The sequence below is a fragment of the Notolepis coatsorum genome, assembly GCF_963971535.1.
Source record: "Notolepis coatsorum genome assembly, chromosome: 7".
NCBI classification, from domain to species: Eukaryota; Metazoa; Chordata; class Actinopteri; order Aulopiformes; family Paralepididae; genus Notolepis; species Notolepis coatsorum.
Window position 1 is genome coordinate 149,324,760 of NC_140171.1, and position 26,560 is coordinate 149,351,319.

The 26,560-nt window shown below is 42.8% G+C and overlaps 1 protein-coding gene across 1 annotated transcript in view; it reads left to right on the forward strand.

Moving 5' to 3' along the window:
• LOC311232196 (calpain-1 catalytic subunit-like) overlaps nt 1–26,560 on the forward strand; it is a 100,434-nt gene that overhangs the window by 43,384 nt on the left and 30,490 nt on the right. The window contains exons 5-11 of the mRNA XM_084318904.1: nt 6,359–6,492; nt 7,792–7,960; nt 10,035–10,118; nt 17,372–17,457; nt 17,667–17,741; nt 22,418–22,578; nt 24,849–25,018. Coding sequence (XP_084175030.1) covers nt 6,359–6,492; nt 7,792–7,960; nt 10,035–10,118; nt 17,372–17,457; nt 17,667–17,741; nt 22,418–22,578; nt 24,849–25,018 — 879 coding nt within the window. The remainder of the gene's footprint in view (nt 1–6,358; nt 6,493–7,791; nt 7,961–10,034; nt 10,119–17,371; nt 17,458–17,666; nt 17,742–22,417; nt 22,579–24,848; nt 25,019–26,560) is intronic.

Consider the following 26,560-nt stretch of genomic DNA (forward strand, 5'->3'; position numbering starts at 1 on the left):
GTTGAAACCAACGTGATGCGATCAGTTTTTTAGCTACTGTGATACCCGATAAAACCAATCTTTTTAGTTGTGGATTCACTGCAAACTCAAAAACATCATTCAATAGCAATACCGCGGGGTGTACAGGTATATTCCAAAATACTAGTATTGATAATTGTTGGGACACATCTTTCCAGAATGCCTTAACTGGTGGGCAGTCCCAATACATGTGCATAAATGTTCCTTCGTCCCCATTTGTACATTGGGAGCATTTGGAGTCTTGTATAAGCCCCATTTTGCACAGCCTTATAGGAGTCAAGTATGTCCTGTGAATATAGTTCAGATTGATTTGTTGATGATCCGGGTTCCTTGATGTAAGTCGGACATTTGCCCAGGCTCCTTGCCAATCAAAGTCATTTTCCAGGTCTGGTATATCCCTCCTCCAGACATTGTCTAGTTGAAGGATTTCATACGAGGACGTTAGTAATTGATAATAAAAACCTGATACAAAACCTCCCAATGTATCTCTTTCATAGAAAAATTTGTGGTATCTGTGGTGTTCAATTGGTATGTGTAATGGAACACCGTGAGATCTCATACAAAGTCGTAACTGTATGTAAAAAAGCCATGTGGACTCGGTGAGGTTAAACTTTATGCATATTTCGACATAACTACAGAGGCCCTTGTTATTAAAAATATCCCCTAATGAGTGTATGCCTCTTTCTTCCCATACAGGGAATCTTATAGGTCGTTTTCCCATTAAGAGAGCATTGTTATTGAATATGGGAGTGTGATTATGCCATACTTGAGGGTTAGGAAATTTCCTTTGTGTTTCCCGCCATGTCCTGATTGCATGGGTTATTATTGGGCCAAATTCTCGCTCACAATGCTTGATTGAAAGTTTAGTGTATGCTATGTCTTTCAATCTCTGTGGGGCTACTATGTTTTCTTCTAATTTTCTCCAAGATACCAAAGCCTCGGGGTCAAACCATATCTTCTTCAATGGTCTTAATGTGAAGGCATTAAAATATTGTAAAAAATCTGGGACTGCCATGCCACCGTCTGCTTTATTTCTCTGTGCGGTGGATCTTTTTATGCGAGGTGGTTTGTTATTCCAAATAAATTTGTATGTGGAGGTTTGTAATCTTTTCCAGTATCCCTCTGGAGGAGGTAACGGAAGCATTGAGCTGAAGAAATTGATTCTTGGTAATACATCCATCTTAACTATTGATACCCTTGCCTGTACTGAGTTTTTAAGTTTTGCCCACCTGTCCAGGTCGTCCTTGATTTTGTTCTGTATTTTTGTGTAATTGTGCTTCACCGTTTGTCTTATGGTGGGAAATATTTCCACACCCAAGCATCTGAAATGTTTGACCATGGGTATCGCACCTGGGAGGGTTGTCTCTTTTTTTGCACTGGTGTTAAGAGGAAGGAAAGCCGACTTAGGCCAATTTATTTTAAATCCCGATAAATCACCAAAGTTCTCTATCAACTTGAGTATAAGCGGCAATGTGTTGTTGGGGTTTTGCATGAACAATATTACGTCGTCCGCATATAAACTAATTTTATGATGTGTGCCCTTGATTACTATTGGTTCTATGTGTTGGGATTGTCTTATAAATTGTGCTAAAGGTTCTAATGATAGATCGAATAGTCCGGGACTAAGAGGGCAACCTTGTCTGGCTGAGCGTGATACCGGAAAGATATCGGAGATGAATGTGCCTGTTGTAATCCTGGCCGATGGGTCCTTGTATAGTACTTTAATCATATCAATGAAACCTTTTCCTAACCCCATCCTTTCCAATACTGCCCATAGAAACGGCCATTCCAACCTGTCAAATGCTTTCATAGCATCCAGGGATAGTATCGCCTTAGGTGTGATGTCCTCTTTGTCTGTATCTAGTACGTGCAGTATTCGCCTTATGTTATCATTGATCAGGCGACCTTTTATGAAGCCTGTTTGGTCCGGATGAACTAAAGACGTCATATGCTTTTGCAATCTGATGGCTAATATCTTAGAGTACAGTTTGACATCGGTTCCGAGGAGGCTTAAAGGACGGTAACTACCGCATTCAGTGGGGTCTTTGTCTTTTTTGTGAAGAACTGAAATGAGTGCGGTATTTTGGTGTTCAATGAAGCTTCCCTCTTTGACTGAGTATAAGATCATATTTAGTAATAAGGGTCCAAATATGTCCCAGCAAGAAATGTACATTTCTGATGGGATACCGTCAATTCCCGGAGCTTTGCCGTTTTTCATTCCGGATATGGCCTTCTTGAGTTCTTCTAATGTGATCGGTACTTCTAACTGTTTAGCGTCTTCATCCGTAAGTTTAGGGAGAGTAATTTGATTAAGATATGTGTCTAATTTGTCTTGATCAAAGGTCGTTTCTGAGTTATATAAATCGGAGTAGAATTCTTTGAATGTATCGTTTATTATTTTGGGTTCTGTTACTAGAGCTTGTTGTTTCCTAATGGCAGTTATATCTGCAAATTTTGCATTAATTCTTAGTCGCATGGCTAATAGGTGACTAGGTTTAGAACCTTGGAAGTACTGCTGTTGTCTAGTGCTGCGTATTTGCAATTCCGATTTTTGTCTGTACATTGCTTTGATCTCTGTCTTTAGAATGTTAACTTGGTTATCTAGTCTAGTAGAGTTGTTGTATTTTAAAGAATTAAAAAGCGTTGAGTAAAGCGTTTCCATTTCAGACAGTTTTGTGTTTTGATTTTTGCGCAATATGGAGGTAAATCTATCCGAGAAATCCTTGATCATATTCTTTACCGACATCCATAATATTCTGGGATCTTGCACCGAGTTAGCATTATCTTGTAGGAATACTGTGAGAGCTTCTTTAATTTGTGTAATGAATTCCTTGTTGTTAAGCAGCATCGAATTAAAACGCCATCTTGGGGCCCGGGTAGATAGTGTACCAAATGTTGCTTTCAGGATTAAGTAGCAGTGATCTGATAGCGCATTGGGTGTCATTTCCACTTCATATTTATCAAATATTCTCGGGGATGCAAAGACGTAATCAATTCTGGATAGTGTGTTGTGTCTCGCCGAACGACAGGAGTACTTGCGGGTCATGGGGTTAAGTGAACGCCATAAATCAGTTACTCCTGTTGATTTCGACCAATCTTTTAATGCTTTAGATGAATTCTTTTGTTCGCTGGAGAAGGAAAGGTAAGTTTTGTCCATCCTTGGGTTCCAAATGGCATTAAAATCCGCACCTATTATATATGAGTACTCGGGATGGTTTAACATTTCTCCTGTTAGTGAAGTGAAGAAACCCACTTCGTACAAATTCGGGGCATATACCGCTGCCAATGCAATTTTCCTGTTATTGTGTATAATCCTAGCTATAGTTATGCGCCCCTCAGCATCCGACCATACCCCTTTCAATTCGATATTTAATTTGCGTCTGACGACTATGGCTACCCCTCTAGTTCTCGTAGCAAAAGAAGAGTGACTAATATTATGGTATATGTTATCCGCTAACGTATTTATGTCTCCCTCTAAAATGTGCGTTTCGCTTAATAGAGCCACGTCCACATGTTCTTTTTTCATCAGTGTAAGCACGCTTTTGCGCTTGTGTTGTTTGTTTATCCCACCGGTGTTCCATACCATTATATTCAAACTAGCCATAGTCTATGCATGTTTTCGTGTAGTTTTTGGTAATGTTTCTGGAGTATGAAGCTACAATAGATGCACATCCAATTAATGAGGTCCCGTTGAGAGCTGAGCTTAAAAACATATATATATACAAATAAAAATCCCCTATTTTCCCCTCACCCAGAAAGTCGAACATGCCTGTGTTCCAAGAACACATCCTCCGCGATTGACTTTCTCCCATGGTCCACCGGATTGCCCAAACTGAGCATTGTAATCCTAATTTTCCTATGCTCATTGCCATAGGATCTAACATTTCCATTCTATTGCAATAGAATGTCGCTTTTGGTCTTGCACCTTCCCTTACTATAATGAAGTATTGTGATAAATAACCTAAAGATAAAAATAAAAAATAAAATAAAAAAAAGAGAATAAACCTTTATCGACATATTCCTTTGAACCCTCCACCAACGTGTGGGGGGGAAAAAAAAGGAAAAGATTGTAGAGCAATATTGACACCTTAATGTGAAGAACATTGGAAAAGAATAATGTAAGTTAAAATATATTTAAAAAATATAGAGTAATATTGACACCTTAATGTGAAGAACATTGGAAAAGAACAATGTAAGTTAAAATATATTTAAAGAATATAGAGTAATGAGAAGAAAAAATTAAATAAAATAAAAATCAATGGAAAGATATAGATAAGGAATAAGAGATAAATAATTATCAACGTGGAGAAGCCACTAGAACCGATTTAACTGATTAGATAAGATAGAAAAGCAGCGCCTTTTAGCGCTTCAATGTGCCTTTAATGGAGTGATTACTTAAATTGTTAGAATAACCTTGCTGTGCTCATACGTTTATGTGTGGTTAATTTTAAAGTATTATTAAGGACTGATTGCACTTCATTTAATTTATTATCTGCTATGTGTATGCACACCGAATGTTATTGTTATAGTTGTATGCTTCGTTGTCATGGTGCCTTATATTCTAGAAGGTTGTAGAATATACTAGTGCCTAGACTATTTTACATTCCAGAATGATCTAAGAGACCCAGGGCATTTGAGCGATAAACCCAGAATATTCCAGATAGATCTTTTTGCATTGATATTTATTTGTCCCCTCAGAGACCAGAGACTGAAATTATAATGTATTATGAATCGTATTATACACAGTACACTTTGTTATAGACGACTTGCATATCGTTTGCTACTTTGATGAACACAACAATGTCATTCCAACACTGGTGGAATGACCTCATTGATGAACACAATAAAGTCATTCCAACACTGGTATATATTTAGAGAGAGGCTTAACTGATTCCGGCATTTTCGTCATGCTTTGGGTTATTTGCTGCATTTTGATTCAGGAAATCCTCAGCTTCAAAGGGTGTAAATGGACCTGACCTGCGGCCGTTATTGCCCAAGAATGATAACAGCGCCGGATATGCTAGCCTTGGCTTGTAGCCGGCTTTGTACAGCTTTTGCATCACATCTTTGTATGGTTGACGTCGGATGATGGCCTCTCTGCTCAAATCTTCGTAGATAAATATTGGTTTATCACCATACTTCAGCTTCCCACGTTGGTTGCGAGCATATTTGATGATGTCATCCCTTGTTGTAGTTTTCCGCAGAGTGACAATGATGACTCTCGGCCCGTTGATACTTTGCCCCTGGGAACCAATTCTGTAAACTTGTTCCACTTCTGGCACTTTGTTTGGATCGGAGTTTTCCAAAATCGTTGATAACTCTTTTGGAAAGTTGATGTCTTCGCAGTTCACTGCTTCATCAAGCCCCACAATGCGGATGTTATTCCGCCTGTGGTAACGATGGGTTTCTAGTTGCCTCTCCATCACTTCGTTTTTAAGCAATTTTATTTCCCTCCGATATTCCTCTTTAGCTCTTTCCATCTCTTCTCCCATCTCTGTCAAGCCACCTTCGTTCGCTTTGACTGCTTTTGTGTTTTCTGTCACCGAAATCTCCACTGTCGTGATTCGCACGGACTGCAAAACGACCGCTCTCATAACCTCTTCGAATTTAGTATCGATGTGTTTAGCGTGTGCGACCAAGTGTTCTTCTACGTGTGCTTTGAAAGCGACCATCTGTTCTTCTACGTGTGCTTTGAAAGCGACCATCTGTTCTTTGATCAGGATAGTCAGAGAGTTGAAGTCGGGCTGTGCAACTGAACTGCTTGTGTCAGTTGATGTTATTGGAGCAGTGAGGGATCCGATGGATGTTTTTGCTATTATCTTCTCAAAATCGCCTGCTTTTTCCTTCACGGTACTTTTTTCTGATGTTCCTGTTATGTTGTCATCTATTGTCTCCATCTCGGGGCCAGTTGTCCTTGGTCCCTGTGTATTCTTCTCTATATTCCCCGCGTCGGGGCTTGTCCCCAACGGATCTGCCACAGCGTCGCCTGTTATTTTCTTTGAGCGTGTTTCAATCGGCGCCGTTAGAATTACTGTGTCTTGTTTCCTTCCACCCTTTCTCTTATCCTTATCCATGTTGTCTTTTTGATATAGTTAGTAGAGAGTCTTATCAATACATACGATGTGGTCTAATCTCTTTAGGTATTGTCCAAATAAGGTTTTTAAACGAAATTAACGATAACGGGAGCGGAGCTGTAACCAATTGCGTGCGCTACATATTGCAGCTAAACCGGAAGTCTATTATTATTATTATTATTATTATTATTATTATTATTATTATTATTATTATTATTATTATTATTATTATTATTATTATTAATAATAATTATTTTCTTCCACAGTTCTGGCAGTTTGGAGAGTGGGTGGACGTGGTCATCGACGACCGTCTTCCAGTCAAAGACGGAGAGCTGATGTTCGTCCACTCGGCCGAGGGCAACGAGTTCTGGAGCGCTCTGATCGAGAAGGCCTACGCCAAGTGAGCTCCTCCCACACCTCTACTCAGCTTCTCCCACACCTCTACTCAACTCCTCCCACACCTCTACCTAGCTCCTCCCACACATCGACTCGGCTCCTCCCACACATCTACTCGGTCATCCCACACATCTACTGGCTCCTCCCACACCTCTACTCAGCTCCTCCCACACCTCTACTCGGCTCCTCCCACGCATCTACTCAGCTCCTCCCACACCTCTACTCAGCTCCTCCCACACCTCTATTCGTTCCACTTTCAGCTTTATGTTCATATCCACAGGATTCGCACAAGGTCCTTTTTATTTTATTTTATTTTACTCTTATGTTCTTCCATTTCACTGGTTGTTACTTGTTAGTCTTTTTAATTGTTTTTATTCATTTTAATTGTTTTATTCATTTAACTTTTTGTCTATATCTCCTGTAGCACTCTGATATTCTCGCGAATATAAAGTGCGGTACAAATTGAATCTATTATTATTATTATTATTATTATTTTAAATGCATTGTTTTATATTTTTAATCAATTACTCAAAAGCAAAACATTTCGACTTCAAGATCCCAAGCTGTTTGTGCTGGGCTCCGCCCATAAGCGCTTTGAGTGACAGTCGCCCACAGTCTGCAACTGGCACAGAGAGAGAGGTAGAAAGATTGAGGGGGATACTAATTAATTTCGCCGCCGCGGGGGGCATAATCCCACGGGACAATGCATTGACAATATATACCGCTGTGAATATTATTGCACGGATCGGAATATGGGTGTGCACGTGGGAGTCAAAGATATTTTGACAGTGATATGCAGTGCTCCCAGGAAGAAGCCCCACACCAGCCCCGCGCACACACACATTTACACACTCCTGCACGCGGTCCCTCTCTCTCTCTCTCTACCAGGGAGGCGCCAGTCAGGTTGTGTGTAAAATGCATGTGTGTTTGTTTCCCCGTGTCAGGTTGTGTGTAAAATGCATGTGTTGTTTGTTTCCCCGCGCGGTCAGGTTGTGTGTAAAATGCGTGTGTGTTTGTTTCCCCGCGCGGTCAGGTTGTGTGTAAAATGCGTGTGTGTTTGTTTCCCTGCGCGGTCAGGTTGTGTGTAAAATGCGTGTGTGATTGTTTCCCCACGCGGTCAGGTTGTGTGTAAAATGCGTGTGTTTGTTTCCCCGTGCGGTCAGGTTGTGTGTAAAATGCGTGTGTGTTTGTTTCCCCGTGCGGTCAGGTTGTGTGTAAAATGCGTGTGTGTTTGTTTCCCTGTGCGGTCAGGTTGTGTGTAAAGTGCGTGTGTGTTTGTTTCCCCTTGTGTCTGGTGCTCCAGGCTGCACGGGTCGTACGAGGCTCTGTCTGGTGGCAGCACCACGGAGGGCTTCGAGGACTTCACCGGCGGCGTGGCAGAGATGTACGAGCTCAGCAAAGCCCCCAAGGACCTGCACCGCATCATCGGGAAGGCCCTGGAGAGAGGCTCCCTGATGGGCTGCTCCATCGACGTGAGTGGCCGGCCCACACTGGAGCATTTACTATTCACACAGTTATATACAGTGGGTATCTCCCCGAAAAGAGTCTTTAATGACACAGTTATATACAGTGGGTATCTCCCTGAAAAGAGTCTTTAATGACACAGTTATATACAGTGGGTATCTCCCTGAAAAGAGTCTTTAATGACACAGTTATATACAGTGGGTATCTCCCCGAAAAGAGTCTTTAATGACACAGTTATATACAGCGGGTATCTCCCTGAAAAGAGTCTTTAATGACACACTTATATACAGTGGGTATCTCCCCGAAAAGAGTCTTTAATGACACAGTTATATACAGTGGGTATCTCCCCCGAAAAGAGTATTTAATGACAGTTATATACAGTGGGTATCTCCCCGAAAAGAGTCTTTACAGTTATTATTTATTTTTTAAATATCCTCAAACTAAATCCTCAAGTGATTAATCTGATTAAATAAGTCTTTATTTTTTTTATTAAATCAACTTTCCAGCCCCAGACCCAGCCCAGGGAGAAGCCCCAGCCCAACTAAATCAATTAAATCAACTTTTTTGAATGAATATAACTCATCAGTTTCTTTTAATACTATAATATTAGTGTAGCCTAATATTTATCTGCAACTGTGAAGAAAAACCCCATTGGTTTAAACAGAATTAATAGAAAAAATAAAAATAATAATAATAATTTTTTTTTTATTAAAGATTTTAAATTCGAATGTTGATTTAGACCGTTGGTTGTGTGATAGTAAAGGGTTAACCTTATGTCGTGTGGCAGTGAAAGGGTTAACCGGCTGTCGTGTGGCAGTGAAAGGGTTAACCTTCTGTGTATTATCGCAGTGAAAGGGTTAACCGTTTTGGTAGTGCGGCAGTGAAAGGGTTAATGACACAGCTTGGCCCCTAATCTGGTCAAATGGTTTGGCCAACCATATTCCCATTGAAAGTTTTGTTCATCCATGATAAGATTTTTCTGAATCAAGATTTTATTTTTTTTTATTTATTTAAAGTGTAACTAATTGTCGGAAATTGGTTTTAACACTTTCAGCGCCAGCCATTATCTCCATCCTTTTCACTGTGCGTCACGATGTTTGCAGAGCTATATCTATATTCTATATTATAGCTACGGAGACAATACTATGGCTCATTTGACAATCACTATCTCTCGTCCAACATGTAAAAAAGAGTAAATTTGTTCATGTATACGTTTGCGTGTTATCCCGTGGTGAATATTGTATAGTTTCAGAGGGATCCTGGCTAATTCCTGGAAGCTGCGTTATGGAGCGCTATGTGAATTTTGCGTTGCTCGCCTGGACACATTACTATTTCCAAATCAAAGGTATATAATAGGTATTATGTTTCATCATGAATGCATCAAAGGGGGGGGGGGGGGGGGGGTCGTTTTTTGATGCTCTGATCGTCAGCAACGGCATACGTTTTGGAGTATGTTACGATATATTATCGTTGCGATCGATGTGAAATCATTGTTGGATCAAAGTAGGATTGATGTCATACCTTTACTAGGAGGTATCCCAAAAAGAATATTCCAATTGTCTGATCGCGATTTCCAGTATTGATGTCCATCGGGTCCCTGACATGAAATGGCACAACATATGCATGAAGTGTGCTGAACGCGTTCCAAAGTGCTCGGATGAAGCGATTCACTTGCCTAGTCCAAATTGTCCGCCCGGACTATATATAATGTAACACACAGTGTGAGATAAGGTTTCAAAGGGTGGGCGATACTGCCAAGGTCCGTGAGACTGTATAGAATAAAAAATCGAATAAAAGAAAAAATTATCGAAAACCCGACTATACTCAGGTTCTGGCGCTCAACGTTTGGCGATATATCCCGACTATAGTCGCGGTTGGCCGTGAATGAGTTAAGCCATAAATATTGGATCCGATTTTTGTTCAATAAAGAAACGGCATTTAAAAGTGAATTGTATCCTTTTAAATGCCCTTTAAAAATAAAAAAAGGGCTTGGAAAAGTACTTGAAAGAAACTTGCAATGTCTGTGGGAACCCTGTTTACACTTTCCAGCGGTACATTTCTTTCTTTGTTTGTGTTTCTCAGATCACCAGTGCCTTTGATATGGAAGCGGTGACCTTCAAGAAGTTGGTGAAAGGTCACGCCTACTCTGTCACTGGTCTCAAGCAGGTAGGTGAAAGGTGAAAGGTCACACCTACTCTGTCACTGGTCTCAAGCAGGTAGGTGAAAGGTCACGCCTACTCTGTCACTGGTCTCAAGCACGTAGGTGAAAGGTCACAACCTACTCTGTCACTGGTATCAAGTATTAGGTGTTTTCATGTCCTGTCTGTGTACTTGATTCATAACATGACTTCACGTGTGGATTTCTGACTCAAACTGCACTATGTAACGTTTTTATGAAAGAATATGGCGAAAATGTGACACAACATCAGTGGCGGCTCGCCACTAGGGGCGCTCGGGCGCCGCCCCCCCTCAGGAACTACCCTGGTTATATGAGAGAACAAGAAAAATAAGTTTTTAGTTTTTAGTTTTATAGCCCTATAAATAATATAAACATGTTTAAAATGAATAATATTTACTCATTTTAAGTATGTTTGTATTTCCAATGCACAATATAACGTTATTATCGCAATTAAAAAACACTCGTTTTCCAGAGCAGGAAGTGACATCACGTTTTTTTTATTTTTTTTATTTTTTCGTATTTCTCGGCCCGGGCTATACGCGATAGCGCTCTGAGTGCGCGTCACAGTTTGATCGCTGTATCCGTCACAGCCAATCAGTGCATAACGCGTTGTGCGTTGAAATATGACTATTATGTTGGAATCCGGGCGCGATTTGAAGCGGTCTAGCCAGTAGCGTCAAGAATATCTGTAGCCGCATTTCGCGGAGACGCTCTCTGATTGGCCGACGCCAGTATTTTTTTCCGTAGCAGAATTTCACAGAGACGATCTCTGATTGGCCGAATCCAATTTCTAATGTTCCAATTCTAGGTTATTCCTACGTTGGTTCCTAGGTTGGTCCTAGGTTGGTCGGTGGAGATAGTTGTGTTGTTGTGAGAATGATGCAGGCAGCTGTTTGTCTTAGACGAGCGTGCCGTGACTGCAAGTTCTTTAGACTGTTAAGCTTAGGCACTCTTTCAAAGTTGGTTAAGGTTAGAGTTTGTCTTAGAGCATGGCGATAGAACGCCAGGTAGTTTGCAGTCTGTTCGAGCGGAAATGGACAAAGGAATGTACTTGTGTTGTGCTAACGAGCTAACACTTGGCTAACAAGCTATATGGCTGATGCAGTCTGGAGACAGACTACAGTGGACAGTGGTCTGGAATACATCATCAGTGGATTATACACGTTTATCAAGCTCTCCTGCCCTGGACGTGTCAACTAAACAGTGAGTCTCTCTCTCTCTCTCTCTCTCTCTCTCTCTCTCTCTCTCTCTCTCTCTCTCTCTCTCTCTCTCTGTGTGGTTAACGTTAACGTTTGTAAATAGTTTTTTTTAGGAGCAGTACTGTTAGGCTACTGCTGGCCATTCAAGAAGCGAGACATTGCTGATTGTTTATTTATTTTATAACACAAGACTATGACTACCAACTGCCTAGCCAGCCGTGTATCAATCTTGGATGCAATAATAACGTTACCGCACACTGACTGTGTCGATGGCTCATTGATTTAACTACTGCAGCTCTCTCGGATTGAAAATACGTGGATTATGGCTTGTTCAATATCGTCTATGTTTGAATGAATGAATGAATGAGAACTTTATTAACAGATTGCAGAATGGGTACAATACAGTACGGCTCAATACACACAATTGTTAAGGGGATGCAGACCAGAGAAAGACGTTTGTCTTGTTTACATCAGGGTCCCAGATTTTCGATTCATATCGATAGTTTAATAGCTAGCCTTGGCTCGTTTAACAATATGCAAAATATGTGTACAGCCCTGTACTCATACTGAAGTTATTCTTGGTATATAATAGGTCTAAAAGTGACCGGCGCAGTCATGAGCAGTCGCATTACAGAGAGCTCTCACCATCGATCCAAAACAACAAGGTTTTGTGCACATTTTCTCCTCCTCATAATATGGATTACGGATTTATACCTCAATTCATCAATGAAGCAACATCTAACAGAAGTGGAGAGAAGTGAAAACGGATTTAACGAGACCCACAGTGACTTCTACCTTCTCAATGGCTCTGAAAAGAAACATCTACACGTCGGAACGGCGGCTATACACACGCTACTAACAGCGAGCCCGGCACGTAAGAACTTACCCCCGAATGGCAGATTGGACCGTAGGACCATGATCATCCTGGTTCTACTACTTTCGGGAGACATTCATTTAAACCCAGGCCCGGTCTTGACCAGAACTCAGGCGAGAAGACTTGGTCTGGCAGCGCAAGAAGCGAAGGTGGTTTCCATCGCGACCAACAGCAACATCAACAACTCGACCCGTGGCAACATCCACTGCGCGGACGGCAACTGTTCCCCAATGACGCCGCAGCAGACGAGCACACGTGAGGCAGAGACGAGAGGAGGTGAACCGAGGGTCGAAACCATGACGACCAACTCGACGCGGGATTTAAACATCTCGACGCCCGATAGCCGGCTAGCTAGCAGAGCTAACAACGGAAACATCCAGGAACGAGTCCTTTGTTGTTCCAGCACGGCGCGGGACCCGACCCCTCCCCTCCCCCCTTCTTTGTTGTTCCAGCACGGAGCGGGACCCGACCCCCCCTCCCCCCTTCCCACCCTCAACAACAAAGCCCCCCAGCCCCACACAGAGGAACAGATCACAAACGAACAATACTTCGAACCTGCCAACATCAATGAAATAACCAACGCCAATGGACTGAACATTTTTCACATTAACATTAACAGCTTAAAAAACAAATTGGATGAAATCAAACAATTATTCATAAATGGTAAGGCAAACATACTGTGCTTCTCAGAAACTAAGCTTGACGATTCTGTAAAAGATCCAGAGATAGAGATTGAGAACTACTCAATAATTAGGAATGATAGGAACAAACATGGAGGTGGTGTCTGTATGTACATACACAAGGACACCAAATTCATCAACAGAAATTACCTGAATCATAAATCAATTGAAACTGTATGGGTGGAAATCCTATTCGAAAGGGCGAAATCCCTACTGGTTGGCACAGTCTACAGGCCGCCAGATCATAGTGAATTTTATGATACACTGGATGGGTGTTTAGCTGGAGTTGAGGATGTAGACAAAATTCTTATTGGAGACTGGAACACGGATATGCAACGAAAAGATGCACCCGTCTTCAAGTCATTCAGTAGGTTTTGTGATCTGCACGGCCTCAGCCAGCTAATCACCCAACCCACACGTGTATGTGAATCAACTCAGACTACCATTGACCTCATTCTGACCTCCGACAAGTCCAAGATCTCCAAGAAAGGGGTTATAGCATGCGGGTTAAGTGATCATTATATAAGATAAGATAAGATAAGATAAGATAAGATATTCCTTTATTGATCCCCTTGGGGAAATTCAGGCATCATAGCAGCATGGGGGGGAGGGGGGGAGGGGTACAGGTAGTAAAACAACACAGTATACAGGTAGTAAAAGACAACACAGGCAGTGTAAACAAATTGATCAATATGGTCAATATAATTTACTATCTGACTAGCTGAGGAATATTCTGTACCCGCAAAAAACTAAAACAAAAGGCTGGCTGCCACAAAACAGTCACATCTAGAGACCTCAAAACCTACTCTAGCGAGGCCTTTAACCTTGAACTGGAGAGCCTGGACTGGTCAGATGAACTCAATGGTACACTGGTTGAAGAAACATGGCTTGGTTTCAAAATCAAATTCTCAACAATACTAAACGACATGGCCCCCCTAAGAACCACCAGGGTAAAAAATCGCGCTGAGCCGTGGATGCACTCCGAAATACTGGCCGCTATGAAAACCAGAGACAAAAAATGCTCTGAGTTTCGTAAAAGTCAGTCAAAGCTTACTAAAAGCACGAGCAGTGAACTCCAAGCCCACGTGACTGAACTCAAACTAGAAAGAAACAGACTAAGAAACGACGTAAACTCCATGATCAAAACTGCAAAAAAGAATTTCATCAATGACAAAACTGAGGAAAACAAAAACAAACCACGTGAACTTTGGAAATTACTCAATAATCAACTAGGATGCAGTAAAAAACTTAAAACCAGATTCTCAAACATAAACATAAAAACGGACAACACGCTCATCACAGACAAGCTGGATGTAGCCAATTACTTAAACATTTTCTTCACAAACATAGCCACAACACTGGTAAACAAACTACCCTCCCACTCAGGGCTTTATGGGGTAGAACACATAGTAGCTTACTACAAAAACCTAGGGGTCCGCAAGGACGACTTCAAGCTGGAAATGGTAACAACAGATGAGGTACTCAATAAACTGAGCGCCCTCCAACCTAACAAGGCCACTGGCCATGACAACATCCCCTCCAAATTCCTCAGAGACTCAGCAGCCGCCATCACCCCAATCATCACACACATAATAAACCTCTCCATAAAACAGGGACACGTCCCCAAGGACTTCAAAATTGCGAGGGTGACCCCTCTGCACAAAAAGGGCAGCAAATTAGACCCAGGCAACTACCGCCCTGTTTCTATTCTCACCTCCATCTCGAAAGTCATGGAAAAAATAGTCTACGAACAGGTCGAAAAGTACCTAGCGGAAAAAAATCTAATCTACGAATTCCAATCTGGCTTCAGAACATCCCACTCCACTGACACATGCCTTCTCTATTTGAATGACCACATCAAACAAGAGGTGGACGCAGGCAAATACTGCGGCATGGTCATGCTGGACCTACAAAAGGCCTTTGACACGGTCAATCACTCCATTCTGATTGACAAGCTAAAAGCAATTGGTTTTGATAGTCTATCAGTGAGCTGGATGCAATCCTACCTTGAGGGGAGGGAACAGATGGTGGAGGTAAACGGTACCCTATCCCCCCCTCTCACAGTGAGCTGTGGTGTTCCACAAGGAAGCATACTAGGACCGCTACTGTTCCTAATTTATGCAAATGACATGTCGTCAGCTTGTGACTGCAACTTGTTCCTGTTTGCGGACGACTCAGCCCTGCTGGTCTCTGACAAGAACAAGTTACAGGTTGAAAAAACCCTCAGCTCGGAACTAGGCAGAATCTGCATATGGCTCGCTGATAACAAACTATCATTACACATGGGCAAAACAGAGTCCATTCTCTTCGGTTCAAATAACAAACTCAGCAAGACCGACGGCTTCTCAGTTACAGTGGGTGACAATATTGTCACAAGGAAAGATGAAATTACCTACCTGGGTTCCATCCTAGAGGCTAATCTCTCCTGTGACAAAATGGCATCCAATGTAATAAAAAAAGTCAACCAACGAACTCGATTCTTGTACCGGATCTCCTCTCTGGTAAACAAGAATACCCTGAAGACTCTGGCAGGAGCACTCATTCAGGGGTACTACGACTATGCTTGCACCTCATGGTACCAAAGCACCTCAAAGGCGCTAAAAACAAAATTACAAACATCTCAAAACAAACTGGTCAGACTACTGCTTGACCTTACTCCTAGAACCCACCTCACCCCTGCCCACTTTGACAACCTAGGATGGCTTAGAGTAGATGACAGAGTACAGCAACTTGCAATGGGCCTGGTCTACAAGATACACTACACGACCAAGGTACCCATGTACATGGCAAAATACTTCCCAAAGGTCAGTGAATACCACGATCACAACACCAGAGGGAGCTCCACAAATCATGTTAAACCCAGATTCGGCTCAAATAAGGGACTAAACACGTTTCGCAATTATGCCACATCAATGTGGAACGCCCTACCCAAAGCTGTAAAGGAATGTGGATCACTACCCACTTTCAAAACCTCTCTCAAGAGACACCTACGGGAGACTGCAATTCAACACTGGCCCCTGTAAATATCCTAACCCAACCCCCTCCAATGTACAGTCATTTACCTAGTATGGTTTTGTCAATAGTCCAATGTACAATTTTGTTTGTTTGTACAGAGTCTCCCCCCCCTCAATGTACAGTTTTGCTTGTTTATACAGTGTGCCCCCCCCCCAACCACCTCCAATGTAAATTACCCAGTATGGTTGTCAATATCCCAGTGTACCCAACCCCCCCCACCCAACCTCCTCCAATGTACAGTTTCTACGTCAAATGTATATACTCCCTTTTCTTGACTCCTTCTGTATCACAAACAGTACTGTATTTGCAAATCTGGTATGTCATAAATGTATAGATGTAGCAGTACTGACTATCTGTATGTCATGTATGTCATATATGTCCTGATGAATTGAAAATGGGGGACCCTGGTGTAAACAAGACGAAAGTCTTTCTCTGGTCTGCATCCCCTTAACAATTGTGTGTATTGAGCTGTACTGTATTGTACCCATTCTGCAATCTGTTAATAAAGTTTTCAATCAATCAATCAATCAGTCTGATTGTGTAACGAATCGATTCCACGTTGCGCTGTGTGTGAGAGAGAGAAGGAGAGAGGGAGAGATCTGCCTGTGTTTGGAGACGGGCGAGTTTTGTTTCTAACTTTTCTATTTATATATTGTGTTTCAAGTTGTGAATTAGAGTCTAGACTATACTTTATTTGACTGGTTGTGTGTTGTTGTAGTAACAGCTGAGCGACTCGTTCATAAGAGCCGATTCATTGCCGTGAGCGTGAGTCGAATCGCTCACGTCTTGCCATGATGAGTCTGTTGCGTGGTACTGTACTGTACATGTTTGGTATAGCCCCCCTAGTGGCGAAGTACCCACCGGCCGCCACTGCACAACATAAATGTAAAAACGAAGTCCAAAGTTACCTGCTTGAAGAAATGGCTTTGTTGCCATTTTCTCTTATCTTTCATGTTTAAACAAGGCGCAGTTACCTCTCACAGCCACAGGGTGTCAATCTTCCTTTAATATGTGCAAATCATACAGTACATTTCTGAGAGTGTGTGTGTGTGTGTGTGTGTGTGTGTGTGTGTGTGCGCGTGCACAGTATTGCTCATTATCTACTATCATTGGCAGTGGCTCAGTTTGCTAGTTGTTTTGCACATCCTTTAAACGGACTACTGTACTTGTATGATCAGGTTGGTTGTCAATGGAGGCATTGTAACTGTAAGGTCTCTGTCTGACTGACTTTGTTTGCGTTCCTTTTTTTGTGGATATTAATAAATCATTAAAATATGTGTGTGTGTCTGTCTGTGTCTCTGTGTGTGTGTGTGTGTGTGTGTGTCTGTCTCTGTGCGAGTGTGTTTGTCTGTGTGTGTGTGTGTGTGTGTGTCTGTCTGTGTGTGTGTGTGTGTGTGTGTCTGTCTCTGTGCGAGTGTGTTTGTCTGTGTGTGTGTGTGTGTGTCTGTGTGTGTGTGTGTGTGTCACTCAAGGTGGACTACAATGGCCGCATGGAGAGGCTGATCCGCATCCGGAACCCCTGGGGTCAAGTGGAGTGGACCGGAGCCTGGAGCGACAAGTGAGCTCCTGTCAACACTATGCTGCCTACAGTGTGTGTGTGTGTGTGTGCATGCGTGTGCACGTGTGCGTGCGTAACAGAGTCAAGGGGGATGCAAAATGGGTTTAGCCCTAGGCTTTGTATGGATCTCATTCACTGGTTCTCTTGACTATCCATCCCTTCACCCCCCCCCCCCCCCCCCCCCTCACTCTGTCTTCACTCTCCATCAGCTCGTCTGAGTGGGACGCCATAGACCCAGCAGAGAGGGACGACATGCACTGTCAGACGGAGGACGGGGAGTTCTGGTATGTTCAGTCTTTGATTGATTGATTGATTGATTGATTGAAAACTTTATTAACAGATTGCAGAATGGGTACAGTACAGTGCAGCTCAATACATACAATTGTTAAGGGGATGCAGACCAGAGAAAGACTTTCGTCTTGTTTACATCAGGGTCCCCCATTTTCAATTCATCATAACATATATGACACACACAACATACAGATAGACAGTACTGCTACATATATACATGTATGACATACCAGATTTGCAAATACAGTACTGTTTGTGATACTAAAAGAGTCCAGAAAAGAGAGTATATACATTTGACGTAGAAACTGTACATTGGAGGAGGTTGGGTGGGTGGGGTGGGGTTGGGTGGGGGGGGGGGGGGGGGGGGGGGCTGTACATTGGAGGTGGTTGGGTGGGTGGGGTGGGGAGGGGTTGGGTAGGAGGGGTTGATGGGGAAAACTGTACATTGGAATATTTTTTTTTTTATCCACTTTTTCTCCCATTTTAAATTTTTCTCCAATCCCAATTTCGTATCGTCCAATTCAACCCTCCCCTGTCTCGAACGCTGTTTCTTGCCTCCCACAAGCCGGCTGCAATGTGGACGAAGCCATACATAGCACGAGTCCCCTCCGATACTCGAGGTAGCAGCCGTCGCATCTTTTCACCTGCGCAGCTCGATCTTTCAGCGTCAGGGGTCTACGCTTTGGAGGGGCGCCGCCCCCATCGCTTCTTGATTCTACTGCGCAGGCGCACCAACCGACCTGTAGGAGTCGCTGTCCACAACGTCCGATCCCCACCCCTCAGTTTTCCCTCCCCCTAATACTGCCAATTGTATTAGTACGGACGACCAGCCAAACCCAGCGTCAGCATTGGTGGTGAGTGCCTTGCCCACTGCACCACCTAGCCGCCCATGTACATTGGAATATTGACAGAACCATACTTCGTCATTTACTGTACTTTGTAGGGCAGGGCTATTCAACTGGCGGCCCGCGGGCCAGATCCGGCCCGCGGGATGATTCTGACCGGCCCGCCAAAGATTACATGATAATAAAAAAAAATTAAAAAAAAATATTTTTTTTAAATATTTTTTATTTTTTTTAATTTTTTTTTATTTTTTTTTCATGTCAACGTTAACACGCACAATTGAGCCAAAAGTCACTCAATTAATGACAGATTTCATTGATAAATTGAGGGAAAACTTTGCAAGTTGATTTGATGAATTTGACATGTCCAGATAATTGATGCATTTTGTGAGCAACCCATTTGTCAATGTAGCTGCTATTTCCACAAAAGGACAAGAGTTCCTTGCATCACTTCACATTGATGAAGGTCTCCTGCAACTTGAAATAATTGACATGCAAGCATCATCTGCTCTGAAGCAGGCACTTGAGAATGAATCCACCACAACATTTTGGATAAAGTGTATTCATGTCAAGACATTCCCCAAAATAAAAACGCCGGCAATATCTGTGCTAACAATGTTTGGCTCAACATACACCTGTGAATCCAGTTTCTCTCACATGAATGCCATTAAAACAAGCAACCATGCCTCCTTGACAAATGAGCATTTGCATCACTGTTTGCGGGTAGCCCTCACTTCCTATGAACCCTCTTTCTCTGCCATTGCCCAGTCAAAGAAGTGCAATCGCTCTCATTAGATGTGTGTATGTAGGCTAGGCCTGTCTGCCCCCCACCCCCCTGATGTTTGAGAGTTAAGAGTCGACAATAAGTGCTAATAAGATGCTGTGATTTGCTGTTGTTGCACAGACATGAAGCACTTTTTCATAAGCTCAGCTGCACTATAAATGTGTTTTTTTGTTCAAGTGTTGATGTTAGAATGTTCATATGCACATCATGCACTTGTTTGTTTTTTATTTTATTTTTATATTGAAATGTTGAAGAGGAGATGTTGCAGTTGTTGCACATAAATGAAGCACTTTTTTTGAAAAGTATACTACTTTTGCAATGTAGTTAAAGGGGATCTTATAAATGGCCTTTTTAGCATTGTTTCCTAGCTATGTGGACTTATATTAATATGATCTATGTCTCTAATTCTCATATTGGCGCATTCTTCCAATTCTCCTCTCACAATATTCACCCTCACTGAACTGAGTCATCTGAAAATGTGCTGATTTGTGATGTCAGAGAGACACTGCTGCATGTTAATCAGCTGAGTTTCCACACAGTTCCCACAGTGGTTGGAGCCCAGGCTCAAAACGTGTTTTTGAGTACTTGATTAGAAATACAAAACAATGAATTAAAAAAAAAAATATTACAGAGGTGTTCCATAAACCCACAGGAATTGTGTAAAAGTGCCCAAATAGTGAAAGAAATAGTAAAATAGTTCCCCTTTAAATAAAAGTTGTGAAAATGTGGTTGCGTGTTGTGTCAAGTGTACATATATTCATAGCACGGGGAGGCGCCGTGGCAGTCCGGCCCCTGGCCCCTTGGGTTTCTGACAATGTGGCCCCCTGAACAATTTAGTTGAATAGCCCTGTTGTAGGGGGTTGGGTTGGGACATTTACAGGGGCCAGTTTCGAATTGCAGTTTTCCGTAGGTGTTCTTTGAGAGTGGTTTTGAAAGTGGGTAGTGATTCACATTCCTTTACAGCTTTGGGTAGGGCGTTCCACATTGATGTGGCATAATTGCGAAACGTGTTTAGTCCCTTGTTTGAGCCGAATCTTGGTTTAACATGATTTGTGGAGCTCCCTCTGGTGTTGTGATTGTGGTATTCACTGACCTTTGGGAAGTATTTTGACATGTACATGGGTACCTTGGTCGTGTAGTGTATCTTGTAGACCAGGTCCATTGCAAGTCGCTGTACTCTGTCGTCTACTCTAAGCCATCCTAGGTTGTCAAAGTGGGCAGGGGTGAGGTGGGTTCTGGGGGTAAGGTCAAGTAGTAGTCTGACCAGTTTGTTTTGTGATGTTTGTAATTTTGTTTTTAGCGCCTTTGAGGTGCTTTGGTAAGCATAGTCGTAGTACCCTTGAATGAGTGCTCCTGCCAGAGTCTTCATGGTATTCTTGTTTACCAGAGAGGAGATCCGGTACAAGAATCGAGTTCTTTGGTTGACTTTTTTTTATTACATTGGATGCCATTTTGTCACAGGAAAGATTTGCCTCTAGGATGGAACCCAGGTAGGTAATTTCATCTTTCCTTGTGACAATATTGTCACCCACTGTAACTGAGAAGCCGTCGGTCTTGCTGAGTTTGTTATTTGAACCAAAGAGAATGGACTCTGTTTTGCCCATGTGTAATGACAGTTTGTTATCAGCGAGCCATATGCAGATTTTGCCTAGTTCCGAGCTGAGGGTTTTTTCAACCTGTAACTTGTTCCTGTCAGAGACCAGCAGGGCTGAGTCGTCCGCAAACAGGAACAAGTTGCAGTCACAAGCTGACGACATGTCATTTGCATAAATTAGGAACAGTAGCGGTCCTAGTATGCTTCCTTGTGGAACACCACAGCTCACTGTGAGGGGGGGGGATAGGGTACCGTTTACCTCCACCATCTGTTCTCTCCCCTCCAGGTAGGATTGAATCCAGCTCACTGATAGACTATGAAAACCAATTGCTTTTAGCTTCAGTCAATCAGAATGGTGTCGAAGGCCTTTTGTAGGTCCAGCATGACCATGCCACAGTATTTGCCCGCATCCAGCTCTTGTTTGATGTGGTTGTTTAAATAGAGAAGGCATGTGTCAGTGGAGTGGGATGTTCTGAAGCCAGATTGAAATTCGTAGATTAGATTTTTTTCCGCAAGGTACTTTTCGACCTGTCCGTATACAATTTTTTCCATGACTTTCGAGATGGAGGTAAGGATAGAAACAGGGCGGTAGTTGCCTGGGTCTAATTTGCTGCCCTTTTTGTGCAGGGGTGTTACTCTCACAATTTTGAAGTCCTTGGGGACGTGTCCCTGTTTTATGGAGAGGTTTATTATGTGTGTGATGACTGGGGTGATGGCGGCTGCTGAGTCTCTGAGGAATTTGGAGGGGATGTTGTCACTCACACTCAGAAAGATATACCCTCACACTCAGAAAGATATACCCTCACACTCAGAAAGATATACCCTCACACTCAGAAAGGCGGCACAAAATACAATGTTCGTAATAATTTGAAATGACAGCCTGCTGAATGTGTGGAATCACCTTGAAAATTAAATGTTTCCTTGTTCATATTATTCTCTCGACTGAATTGTTAAAAACCCAACCATTGCACACTCTTGTAATAACTGCTCTCTCTCTCGCTCTCTCTTCACTCTTTTTTTCCCCCGTACTTTTTTACTGTCTATTCTATTTTATTATTTGTATTACTGAATGAAACCGTAAACAGAGAGGCCTATTGAGATGCTAGATCCTAATGGGAAAAACTGATTTACCTTACCTTGCTACCTCTCTATCTTTTTTATGCTCGCTTATGCCTGTATTTTTTACATTTGTGAAGCACTTTGAACTGCAATTTCTGTGTGAAAAGTGCTATACAAATAAAGTTATTATTATTATTATTATTATTATTATTATTATTATTATTATTATTATTATTATTATTATTATTATTATTACTCTTGTAATAACTGCTCTCTGTCTGTCTGTCTGTCTGTCTGTCTCTCTCTCTCTCTCTCTCTCTCTCTCTCTCTCTCTCTCTCTCTCTCTCTCTCTCTCTCTCTCTCTCTCTTCTTCTTCTTCTCTTTCACCAGGATGTCATTCCAGGAGTTCCTGCGTCAGTTCAACAGGCTGGAGATTTGCAACTTGACAGCTGATGTTCTGAGCAGCGACCATCAGAGTTTCTGGAACACCATTCAGTTCGACGGCGCCTGGAGGAGGGGCAGTACGGCGGGGGGCTGCCGGAACAACCCCAGTAAGTCACTGTAAATAACCCCATGAAAGGTTTATTATTTTTAGAGTAATTACCTGCTTAATATTTGTGATGTTACTAGTTTAAATGTGTTGGATGGTTTATGTCAATTAATGTTTAGGAATATCCAGGACTTTTATTATTAGAATTGATAGAAGCCTATGTGTGTGTATGTGACTTTAATTTATTTAAATCCACGTCGCCGTGTTGCGAGGCAACAGTGTTTTTTGATCGCTGTCACTTTTTTTGGTTGACAGTTTGACAGTTCTGTTCAAGACAAGGAATATGCAACAAGGTTTAATGGACCCATATGAGGCCATAGCTCTAACGGTGGGAATTTGATTGTTTAAAAGGAATGTAATACTATGTAAAAAGATTAATTAAACAGTGATTTTACCAGCAGTAAATTGTAAGCCACTTCAATATACGGGGATCCATTACAATCACCATGTTGGTAAATAAAAGGCTGTAGGAACCGTCTCAGTAAGACACCATGTTGGTAAATAAAAGGCTGTAGGAACCGTCTCAGTAAGACACCATGTTGGTAAATAAAAGGCTGTAGGAACCGTCTCAGTAAGACACCATGTTGGTAAATAAAAGGCTGTAGGAACCGTCTCAGTAAGACACCATGTTGGTAAATAAAAGGCTGTAGGAACCGTCTCAGTAAGACACCATGTTGGTAAATAAAAGGCTGTAGGAACCGTCTCAGTAAGACACCATGTTGGTAAATAAAAGGCTGTAGGAACCGTCTCAGTAAGACACCATGTTGGTAAATAAAAGGCTGTAGGAACCGTCTCAGTAAGACACCATGTTGGTAAATAAAAGGCTGTAGGAACCGTCCCAGTAAGTCCTTTGATATGATATGATATAATATGATACATTTATTTATATTTGCGCCCCTCGACCAATCGTTACATCGGCCCGGGGCGCAGCCCGGGAAAAAATAAAAGCAGAAAGACAGGAAACAATATGAAAACAGAAAAAATGCATACAGGCCAACCAAGCAGATAGAGAAACGGACGGACATAATCCACCAGTCATACTACAATACAAAACTAGCTCATGGATTTTCTTATGGCGAAAAGGTGGGTTTTGAGCGTGGCCTTAAAGGTCCGTAGGGTGCTTGCAGATTTCAGGTTGAGTGGCAGCCTGTTTCAGAGTTTCACAGCTGCGACTGCGGAAGCCCGGTTTCCCTTCGTCACCAGTCTTGTGTGTCGGGGATTTTTTATTTATTTTTCTGTTTCTGATTTTCTCTGATTTTCTCCCCGTCCCAATTAGTCGTTGTGCCAATTCCCCCCCCTCCCCTTCCTGGCTGCTGTATGCATGTTCTCCTACGAGTCGGTATAAGGGCGTCCCGAGACGCTTCCTCCGAGACGTGCGGTGACTGCCAGTGACGTCTTTTCACTTGGCAGCGAGGACTCTCATTGGTGAAGTGTAACGCGTGGGAGGGCACGCTAGCTCCACCAAGTCCTGCCCCCGCTGAGCAAGCGCCGAGACCTGACCTGTAGGCGTCGCTGTCCACAGCGCCCAGGTCCCACCCGCCAGCTTCCCCTAATACTGCCAATTGTATTAGTGTGAACGGCCAGCCAAGCTGGTGACAACGCCGAGAGCTGGGCTCGAACCCAGCATCTCCTGCGTTGGTGACGAGCGCAATCTCCGCTACGCCACGTGACCGCTCTTGCGTGTGTGATTTTAAGGCAGATTTGGTTGTTTGATCTGAGGGATCTGGAGCTGGCTGATTGGACCAGGGGTTCCTTTATGTAGGCTGGTCCTTTATAGGCCAAGCAAAGGTGTGATCGATACAGTACATCCAGGTAGAAAACCCCAAAACCAATAGTTATAAATTAACACATTGAATCCTTGTGTTGTGTTAATTTACAGCACCATGAAAGGCTGTAGATGTCCATGGCGATACCATGTCTTATAGGGACTGCTACCTTATCATTTCATTGAGCTGTAATTAACACAACACAATGTTCCCCAATGACATCACTGGTGGCCATATTCAAACTCATTGACTCTCAATAACCGTCAGACTAAATCAATGTGTGCAAAGCTTTTTAGAGTATATTATGTGTGCAAAATACATCGGTATTGTTTTTGGTGAAGTGCTCCTTTTAAGGACATGAGTAGAAAAGGTTACATTTAGGCTAATGCAACCAGCTGGTTAAATACATCAAGAAAGATTTCTTATATTAGCTGAGGTACCAAAATATAAAAATGTAATATTTAAAATATGAGGATGCCCTGAACCTTCCCCCCCCCCCACCCAGACACGTTCTGGATCAACCCCCAGTACAAGATCTGTCTGCTGGAGGAGGACGACGACCCCGAGGACGACGAGACGGGCTGCAGCTTCCTGGTGGCCCTGATGCAGAAGGACCGGCGCCGCTGCCGGCGCCAGGGCCAGGACATGCACACCATCGGGTTCGCCGTCTACGAGGTGACCTCATAAAGACACCACCACACACTTCTAGTAGCTCATAAAGACACCACCACACTTCTAGTGGCTCATAAAGACACCACACACTTCTAGTGGCTCATAAAGACACCACACACTTCTAGTGGCTCATAAAGACACCACCACACACTTCTAGTGGCTCATAAAGACACCACCACACTTCTAGTAGCTCATAAAGACACCACACACTTCTAGTGGGTCATAAAGACACCACCACACTTCTAGTGGCTCATAAAGACACCACCACACACTTCTAGTAGCTCATAAAGACACCACCACACACTTCTAGTGGCTCATAAAGACACCACACACTTCTAGTGGCTCATAAAGACACCACCACACACTTCTAGTGGCTCATAAAGACACCACACACTTCTAGTGGCTCATAAAGACACCACCACACTTCTAGTGGCTCATAAAGACACCACCACACTTCTAGTGGCTCATAAAGACACCACACACTTCTAGTAGCTCATAAAGACACCACCACACACTTCTAGTGGCTCATAAAGACACCACCACACACTTCTAGTGGCTCATAAAGACACCAACACACACTTCTAGTGGCTCATAAAGACACCACCACACACTTCTAGTGGCTCATAAAGACACCACACACTTCTAGTGGCTCATAAAGACACCACCACACCTCTAGTGGCTCATAAAGACATCACACACACTTCTAGTGGCTCATAAAGACACCACACACTTCTAGTGGCTCATAAAGACACCACCACACTTCTAGTGGCTCATAAAGACACAACACACACTTCTAGTAGCTCATAAAGACACTGACACACTTCTAGTGGCTCATAAAGACACCACCACACACTTCTAGTGGCTCATAAAGACACCACTCACTTCTAGTGGCTCATAAAGACACCACCACATACTTCTAGTGGCTCATAAAGACACCACCACACTTCTAGTGGCTCATAAAGACACCACACACTTCTAGTGGCTCATAAAGACACCACCACACGTCTAGTGGCTCATAAAGACACCACACACTTCTAGTGGCTCATAAAGACACCACACACTTCTAGTAGCTCATAAAGACACCACCACACACTTCTAGTGGCTCATAAAGACACCACCACACACTTCTAGTAGCTCATAAAGACACCACCACACTTCTAGTGGCTCATAAAGACACCACACACTTCTAGTGGCTCATAAAGACACCACCACACGTCTAGTGGCTCATAAAGACACCACACACTTCTAGTGGCTCATAAAGACACCACACACTTCTAGTAGCTCATAAAGACACCACCACACACTTCTAGTAGCTCATAAAGACACCACCACACACTTCTAGTGGCTCATAAAGACACCACCACACTTCTAGTGGCTCATAAAGACACCACACACTTCTAGTAGCTCATAAAGACACCACCACACACTTCTAGTGGCTCATAAAGACACCACACACTTCTAGTGGCTCATAAAGACACCACACACTTCTAGTGGCTCATAAAGACACCACCACACACTTCTAGTAGCTCATAAAGACACCACACA